At 30.6% G+C, this 9,376-nt stretch overlaps 1 protein-coding gene across 1 annotated transcript; it reads right to left on the bottom strand.

Moving 5' to 3' along the window:
- Positions 1 to 1,187: 1,187 nt before the first annotated feature.
- On the bottom strand, positions 1,188 to 9,078 carry LOC124832116 (uncharacterized). Its single transcript, XM_088110476.1, has 13 exons — positions 8,980 to 9,078; positions 5,447 to 5,508; positions 5,175 to 5,262; positions 5,023 to 5,084; positions 4,791 to 4,884; positions 4,342 to 4,698; positions 3,673 to 4,260; positions 3,248 to 3,403; positions 3,058 to 3,165; positions 2,879 to 2,962; positions 1,820 to 1,946; positions 1,690 to 1,732; positions 1,188 to 1,452 (listed from the first exon to the last, which is right to left on the bottom strand). Exons 1-13 carry the CDS (start codon positions 9,076 to 9,078, stop codon positions 1,314 to 1,316), a joined length of 2,007 nt encoding a protein of 668 aa, XP_087966602.1. The 3' UTR covers positions 1,188 to 1,313.
- Between the last annotated feature and the right edge of the window lie 298 nt (positions 9,079 to 9,376).

The following is a 9,376-nucleotide window of genomic DNA, read 5'->3' as shown; positions in this document are numbered from 1 at the left end:
AAGACAAGGAAAAAAACGTCGAGAATACCTAAATTTTCTTGTTTGTGGAGCTTAACAATAAAAGACAAGAATTTAATATAGTATTTGTTTGATCCAAACAACTTAGAGCATCATATTAAATATAAATGAATGAGATCTATAAATCACTGTGGCTCAATACAATAATTAGGTCTCTGTTGAATTTGAATTTCAATCATGGCCATGATAAAGTATCATATAGGGAGGAACTACAGATTTTGCAGTGGCAGTCCTTGTCTCTATAATGGAATTTTTGTTTTTTTAAGTCCAAAGAAAAGAATACTATTGCCTCACTATATAGGTTGTAAAACTAAACAGATAAGCATTACAATCTCTACCAATCATATGCAGCATTCTCAATACATATTAATAGAAAAAAGAAACACAAAAGTGGGCATCAAACAAAACTTACTAAGAGAATCTGAAACTTAGGAAATCACATTTACTTCAACAAAATTCAGAGACAGTATAATAAAACAATTCATCTTACCAAGCAAAAGATATAGTTCTTAGACTTGACATTGGAATAGAAATTTCTTATGCTTGTCACATAGTTCCATTTGAAAAAATTATAAGCAATTTTGAGTCAAAGTCTTTTTATACCAGGGTTTTTTATACTAACTTTTGAATCCATATAAAGTATTCGAATTTTTATACTTATTCTAAAATTGGTACAGAAAGTTCGCTAATGAAAAAATAAATTTGTATATGATTCAGACTTCTTACATAGATTCACTAACGAACTAGTATAAAAAGTATGACATTCTGTACCAATTAACATTCCAAGAGTGATAGACATCAATTGCAATACCTTTGCTGTTGAAGACACAGTATAAGAGATGTTGACTGAAGTATATTAACCTTAAACAGAAACATGGTTTATTTTTCAAAGAAAGTTGTATTATGTTCTAAAAATATGAATATCAGAGATTTTGCTAATTTGGACAGAACATTTAACTACTAGTAATAACTAACATGGAAATCAAATAAACATTGCTAAGGTTTACACTCAAAGACAATAATATTTGACTTGTATTGTTATGTACAAGAGAGTTGTAAAAATTTACATGTAATTACAATAAATACATTGTATGGTTAAATCAGTTAATCAGCAGCCCTGTGATGTGTAAAGTTTTCTGCATCCACTTGGGAATATGTGTGCTTTTATATTTACATTACAATTTGCAAAGGATACTAAGTGAACTTGGCACAAGAATGACAGGATCATAATCCTTCTGCAATTTTTGTTGTTGACATAAGGCAGAAGGTTTTGGCAGTGTGGCAAATTGTTTAAACTAGTCAAATGGGTTTGCTCTTGTATTGGAAATAGAAATTGAACTTTTGCAGGTCTGGAATGATCTGTTTGCATGTTGAAGGGGATCTATAGATCCAAAAGAAGTTATGTCACCATTGAAGCTCTCAGCTCTTTGAGGTCTACAAAATATTAAATTGCAGTTATAATTACAAGAGTGTTGACATTTTCAACTGAGAATATCATCTTTGCATTAGCTGTCAAATCTCAAATAATGAACATACTTTTTCCTATTTCTAATGAAAGAAATAACATGTTTTATATCTAATAAAGGAAATCTATCTTCATGGTATTTTTCATAGCTTATAATGAAGTGACTATACTATAAGTAATCCAAAATAATACTGAGTATGATTTACCTTGTGGGTTGCTCCTTATTATCAACTTGATCAAAGTACATACCTTAGAAGAGTGAACAAACAAATCATGACCATAGAACAAGAAAAAACATGTTCAAAAGAAATGGAAGACAACAAGAGCAATATGTACCCATAACTGGGGATGTATAACTTGGAGACTGAGACACCAAAGACCCCAGGCTTGCAGTATGCATCAATGCTGTTCTGGGAGATGATAGAGCTTGTGGTGCACCAGGCACAGAACCCATAGAAGGAAGCTATATATAGACAAATACCACAAGTCTTGGAAGGTTAAAACAATATTTTGGCTTCATTCAAAGATGAAAATTTAAAGATAGAATTATCCATAAACATTTCAGCATGACAGGCATTATTTGCTCAATCAATTGAAGCTTCTGTAATGTAAATTTAGTCATAAATTAAACCAAAAGCTAAATTTTTTTAACAGTGTGTTCATGTTTACTCACACAACCCATAGTAATATCTATAAGTTTTGGCCTGTTATGTATTGAGTTGATGCGAAATTAGAATTATTCCCTATCCTAAACTTTAACGTAATTTAGTTTTTGAATTTTAAAAATAAATAGACATAGTCTTCCTAATACGTTAAATTTTTCTTGTGTCAAAAAAACATTTCAAGTTGCTGCTTATATTATTCGAAGACTATATTTATCATTTTTTAAATTTTAGAATCAAAATATATCAATTTGAAACAAGAACGAATTTGAATTTCACCTCTATGGAAAACATATCTAAACCATACAATTAGTCCCTATCCTAAAAGTAAAACTTTCTTATTGAGTTCCAACTTGTTATCAACTGAAGTGATTGTTATATATTAATGAATCTCCATTTCCATAAGTGTAGATGAACAAAATGCAAGACATAACCAAAATGCTCCTAAATGGTGAATCTCGAATTATACTTCTTCAAAAGGATATATTAAGATGAGACATGTTTTGTGTTTCAGCTGAACTTGTATGCATTTAAGTGGCTCCTAGTTACATAAAATCTGTTCTCTTTTTCCAACTTGTGAGTTATTTCTCACTCACTCTGTGCTTTGAATTGCATTATAAGTTTCAGGTTTGATTTTACAAGCAAGCTAAAATAAGTAAGAAAACTAGAACAGTTAAGAATTGAAAATTTTTAGAAAACCTGCTAAATTATATCAGTTTAATGTTGTACATACCGATGAGACATGGGTTATATTTCTCACATCAGTTAATTCAAAGGGGTTTATGGACATTGGTGAATTTGAAAGTGCTGAGGGAGGCTGTAAATGAAACACCATATCAATCAATCAATCACCAATGAGTATCTAAAGCAAGAGATAAGATAAAGTTAGTAATGAGTTGCATAGAATGGTACCACAGCATTATGATAATACTGCAAGCCATATCCCATGCCAGAAGGTTGAACATTCTGCCAATTTGGAAGGGGTGCTGGCCTAGATAAATAGCTTGGTGTAAAAAGGTTCTGCAAAGAAATTATTTATGAATCCAGTTGTTTTTTCATCTTAAAAACAAAGAAACTTAGGACCGATGGCTACATCTGTTACCTCTGGAATTTCTTGTCTTCCACTAGCCTTAGTTTCCACTTTACTTGGCTGCAAGCCAACATCAGATTTGGTTTCTTGAGTGGGTTTTGAGGTAGTTTGAGAAGGTAGTTCAGTAAAAGACCATGAAGGATCTTTTTCACTTGGAGTTACTGATGGCTGTGTGTAATCAAAGTAAAGAACAAGATGAGTAATACGGAACTAAAGTCTCTCATCTACCATGACAATGTTGACATGCTTCTTCTTCTAAACATTTCAGTATATCAAACTAAAAGGTTCAATTGATAATGCTGCTTTCAGTCATATGTTAAGAAATGGATTTTAAACCTAATTCAATCTCTCGCTTTATCTTTTGTCAACGTTAATCTCCAACATAGAGTTAAAAGAATGGTATACGCTATATCAAGAAGGCATAGTGCATGTCTCACCTTATTATTTGAAGCTACTTCTATGACTGGTGAATTTGTTGGTTGTGCAGTTGAACTAAAAGCTACTGATACAGATGGAAGATACTGCATGCTTGATGGATTATGTTGATGTGAATCTTCAGTATGTGGAGGAACTTCACTAGAAGGTTGTGCTGGTTCAGTGGCTGGGGTTGATGTGCATGGCCAAACACTAGTATTGTTGGTATTGTTGGATGATGCAGCTGTTTTCCCTGCTGAAGCAGGTGGAAAGTCCCAATCAATAGCATTTTGTACTGTTGTAGTTGTTGGATCATTATTAGCACTGCTTGGAACTGGTGTGCCACCAGTCACTGGAGTCATAGGACCTGACAATTCAGAAAGTAAAAGGTCTATAGGATTTTTTGCTGATGGGGCCTTTTCTGAGGAAGGATTAGAGGTACTTGTGTTTGGTGGAGTTTTAGGAACATTGTCCTCTGTTGAAGCTTCAAATATGGCCCAGTTATTTTCATTTGATTGTTGTGCTATAGATGGTGGTGGTGTTTCTGGATTATTATTTTTTTGCTCAGATGGTTTTTCCTCAACAGAACCCTTGCCACCAGGAGGTTTGATCTATCAAATTCAAAATTTTCAAGGATTCAGAGTGAGTGGTAATATAAGTTCATAAAACTGTGTTTGAGGAGGTTGACCTACTTTTAGGGGTTGAGCTTTCTCCTTTGATACTTCAGCCAAAGGAGCTGCAACAGTTTCCACTTTCTTCAGATCATCACTTGAAGTTTTCTTTAGCTTTGCTTCTATGTTTGCAAGTCTTCTATTTCTACGTTCATCATCTTTGTACCTGTCATCAACAACTTCAATCTGTATAGGACTTCTGATATGGCCACCATTCCTTGAATACTTTTGAGCATATCTAGGACTTCTGCTTTCATCATATAAATATCTCAAATTCTTGTCATCACTTTTTGGATAAGGACCGGGACTTGAACTTGGAGTTCTGAACTCTAAACGAAATGAACTACTTCTCTTACTTGCATTAGGCTCCTTCTCACTCTAAAAAACACACCAAAAAGAACTCATTTTCAGTCATCTTTTGTGTTGCTAAAGTCATGATAATATCACGTGGAAGAGTGCACAAAAGTTACCAATCTAATCCTAGAAAGATTGCTGCTACTTTCTCCAGTGTATTTTCTTTCCACGTACACATGCTTGATGAATTCTCGGAGTTTCTGTATATTACTGGAAGCAAATACTTTATGAGGATATATATCATAGTTAAACACTTATTGGATCTTATAAATGAGAGCTTCATAATGTTCTATACAAAAGGAAAGTGAAAAAAATGTAGTAATTTCCAATGTGTAAAAGATGCAGAACCTGGAATCTGGCTTAGAATTGCGAAGAGGATCCCATTCTTTAAGATAAACCTGATTTGCTCTCTGTGCATGGAGTATTATGTTGTGTTTATTGCCAAATTATGAGAGTGGCTTGAAATTTGAGCAGAAAATAGCATGGTTATGCATGCATACCTCATTTCCACCAGCTTGAAGAGCAGAGACTTCTTCCGGACTAAATTTAGCCATTGAGACAGATTTTACTCTGTGAGTAAACTCTCGACTGTAATTCATCATACACCAGACTAAGTACACAGAAATAACTATCAACAATAATGATAAAATATCAAAGCTTAATTTTGCTTTTAATCTTTGAAAATTTATAGGTATCAAGTTTTAGTGCCTCAGATTTTTTCTTAAAAAAATTAATTTCTCAAATTCAAAAAACTTTTTGTCTATATGCTTACTGTATCCCACTGCAATTTGTGCATACAAATGTGGAGAAAGTTGTGCATACATATTGTGGTCCCTGAATCATAAGAATAGTCAATGTTATGTTAGATAGTGTCATATGGAAATATTGCATGCATCTAAAATATATAAAGTCATGTAAAGTGAAAGAGATAATCTAGTAAGAGATATAGTTTAACACAAATTAGACTCCTCAAGTTGAAAATTCATACTCTAAGTTTTAAGCACATAAATCAATGAGAGGATCAGTTTATTGAGAGGCTATGCGAAAAAAAAAGTACTGATCTTGGAATATTATATCAGCAATGCTTGGATTGAAAGCACAAATTGAGGGAAATGAGATGGACAGGAGGAAATTATCTTCTGGTTTTATTTTGTTTATTCTCCATTGCCAACTATTTTTTCTTCCTTCATGTGTGTGGAAAGCATTTTTAAAAGTATGATAGGAAATATAATTTTAGTTTGCTAACTACATTGCAATCCTAGTTTTTATCTATTTCATTAGATTATAATAAGAGATAATATAATAGTAAGTAATACTTTTAACACTGTGTTCTATTGATTGTGAGCTCCGTGAATGTATAATAGACTTGTCTAGTAAAGAGAAAAAAAAATTGCTTAATTTAGTAATTTAATTTCTTTTAAGTTTTTTATTTTTTTTGTCTCATAATTTTTTTCTACATTTTGTTAAAAAGATATAATATAGTATATTTTGTTAAATTGGCTTAACATTGCTTGGAAGGCGTCACGTTTCAAAATCTGAATCAATTTTTTTTTTTAAATTCTTCTGATCACTCTGCCTGACTTCTACCTTTTTCCACCTCTCACCACCTATCAAAGGAAAGGTTAGCTCTCCTCATAAAACCAAAAAAGCCTCAAACGAAAGTCCTAAATATTTCTCACCCTAAATCCCTAACCTAATGGAAGAATTGACTCAAAAAAATAAAATAAAATATAAACAAACTTTTTAACATAAATAGAGTTTAACAAGGAAAATTGGAATAGAATAAGTTTATGGATTCCACCAAAATAAGATTTAATTGAGTAAAAAAAATATAAAATCAAAACGAATCAAAAGTCTAAATATAGGACCAAAACGAATCAAAGGTCTAACTTACCTAGCTTCCATTATAAGACTATTGATGTCAGCTGCAACAATTTGTACATCTTGTTGGTGTTCATTGTGATTGACTCGACTTTATCTATCTATTAGACTATGTCTAGTAATTTTATGTGGAATTTACATATTGGCCACATGATTGAAGAGAGTGTTGATATTATGAAGTTCGGGTTACTTGGTGATAATCATATGAAATATCTAAAGTTTTGTGAGGACAAGATCTAAGAAAAGCAACACAAACCATCAATTGTTTAGGCAAAGCACAAAATAAAGTCGTGTTCAACTACGTCCATTTTAATTGTTGATGTCCTTTGAGAGTTTCAAAATTGGGAGGTGCACAATATTTTCTCTTCAATAGTGGTAATTACTTGAGGATGTCTTTGGTTTTCAAAAAGAAGAAGAAAGATGAGGCTTTTGGTCACTTTAAGCACTAGACAATGCACATACTAAACCAAATTAATATGAGGATGAAATATTTGAGAACAAACAATGAATTAGATTTCTATAATGAAGAGTTTACAAAATTGTAGAAAGAGATGAAGATATTGTGGGAAACACACAATTTGTTACCACTGTAACAAAATAGAGTATTAGAAAGACAATTGAACCTTAGTTAGAAAACGTGAGGTGTATGTTGTCTCATTTGGGTTGGATGAAATATTTTATACTAAGGCAATCAATACAACATGCTTCTTAGTGAATCAATATTCATCCATGACTATCAATTTAAGACCCTTGATAAGGTTTGGTCTAATATATCAACTAATTACTTAACTCTAAAGGTGTTAGTGAATTCATCATATTATCATGTAAATGAAGGAAAGCTTGAGCATAGATCAAAGAAGGTGGTGTTTGTGGGTGAAGGAGCATAAGTTAAAGGATTCTAAACTTTGGTCACCATTTAGAGAAAGGAAATTGTGAGTAGGGATGTGACATTTGATGAAGTTTCTACGGTAAATTTGAAGTTTAAAGGAAGTTTAAGTAAGTTTAAAGGATATTTTTTCAACAAATGGATATTGAAAACTATTAGATGTAGCATTTATCATTTTAACGGTTATAATTTATAATTAAAATGCAACTCTTTCTACATAACAATGTAATAGTCCAAACATACAATTCAATTGTGACTTAAACCACTATATCTTTTCCACATGAAAATTAATGCACTCTATAAAAACCCTCTCATCCAAAGTAAGACAACCACTTTTGTTGAATCAAACAAGTATATGTAATTCATGAGAAGTTCAAACCCCTTTTGAAAATGATGCATGAGATTTGGTGGAGATACTATTGGAAAGAATATTTTTTATATACAAACAGATTTTCAAGAAGAAAATCGATCATTAGTGTTTTAAAGTGTCACATTTAGTTTTGATAATCTAGAGCATTCAACATTATCTTTGTCAAGTATAAGCCTAACTTGGTAATCAATGACAAATCATAAATAATTAATTAAAACATTTTTTAATTTTATATTTTATTTTCAAATAATTTTTTATATAAGGATAAAAATATAATTTTACATTTTTATTAATTAAAACATTTTTTTAATTTATGAAACTCATTACACCTTTTAGAAATTTTAATAAACTTTTTTGTCATTTCTTTTCATCTCATCTTTCTATTAATACAAACAACCTCCTTTTCACTTTTTTTTTTCTACTTAGATTTATTTTTATCCAAACACAAGTTTAGTGTAATTATTTTTAGTCAAAAACAAGATCCATCACAAAATTAGGTATCACTTCGTATTCATAAAAAAAATATATTAAAGCATAGAAGATTGATATATACAAGGGATAATCCAACAATTTTCTAAATAAATATCTTTATATGAACACTCTTTTGAATTATAAATGCAGTGGTTCAAACTTTGTTTTACAAATTAAATAAGTTCATTTATGGTCTTAAACAAGACTTCTAACAACATGTATGAAAATTCTATTCCACTTTGTCTAATCGTGGACTTTTACAATCTAGGAAAGACTATTGCTTCTTTACCTCTAATTCTTTCAAGATTCCTTTTTACAATTTATTTTCTTTATTTCCTTCGATCTCTTCTCAAATAATTAAAACTATTGCAATTTATTCTCCTCACCAATACATGTGATAAATTTCTTTGAACATGCTCAAATAATTTAAATTGATTTATTCACATTTTTTTGTCCATATGTTATACGAATATGACCCAATATACAATTATTATATACATATTTAACAAAAAAAATAAAATTAATAGGCTTTCCCTTGGATGCATAGTTGAGTTAAGCCCCAAATTAAAATCACATATCAATATGCTATTATTAACCTTCAAAAATATGACATTTAATTTGTATGCTTAAAAATAATTTAGTCATGAAGAATAATTAATAGTAAATTTTCAGTAACAATCCAAGTATAATTTCATACCAAAAGATTGCAGTTGATGCATCTTTTATTTTCGGGAAGTTTTAAAAGACTTCGAATTATTCTTTCAACCCTTTCTTCTTCTGTTTTCTGGCTTCTCATTTTGAACTGCTCAAAACCTTAACAACAATAAACATAAAAAAAAAAAGTAATTTTGGTCAAATTATAACAAGTGAAAACAACTTTGCATATAACCATAAACCTCAGATTGTTTTTCTCATTTTGTAATGATAGTAAGCAAAGTTAAATTTAATGATTTACTCTATAAGATTATAAATAATCAAACAAAAAAGTTCTATAATATTTAACATGATATATTTTAACTTGAATGTGATGACCATGAAATGTGAACTATATAAATAGTATAACAATAAATAATAATGTGACAAAGCATCATTAA

The sequence above is a fragment of the Vigna umbellata genome, chromosome 1, assembly GCF_029865625.1.
Source record: "Vigna umbellata cultivar VRB3 chromosome 1, Vumbellata_1.0, whole genome shotgun sequence".
Taxonomy (NCBI): domain Eukaryota; kingdom Viridiplantae; phylum Streptophyta; class Magnoliopsida; order Fabales; family Fabaceae; genus Vigna; species Vigna umbellata.
Note: the sequence above shows the minus strand (reverse complement) of the source record. Positions and strands in the feature narration are given on the sequence as shown.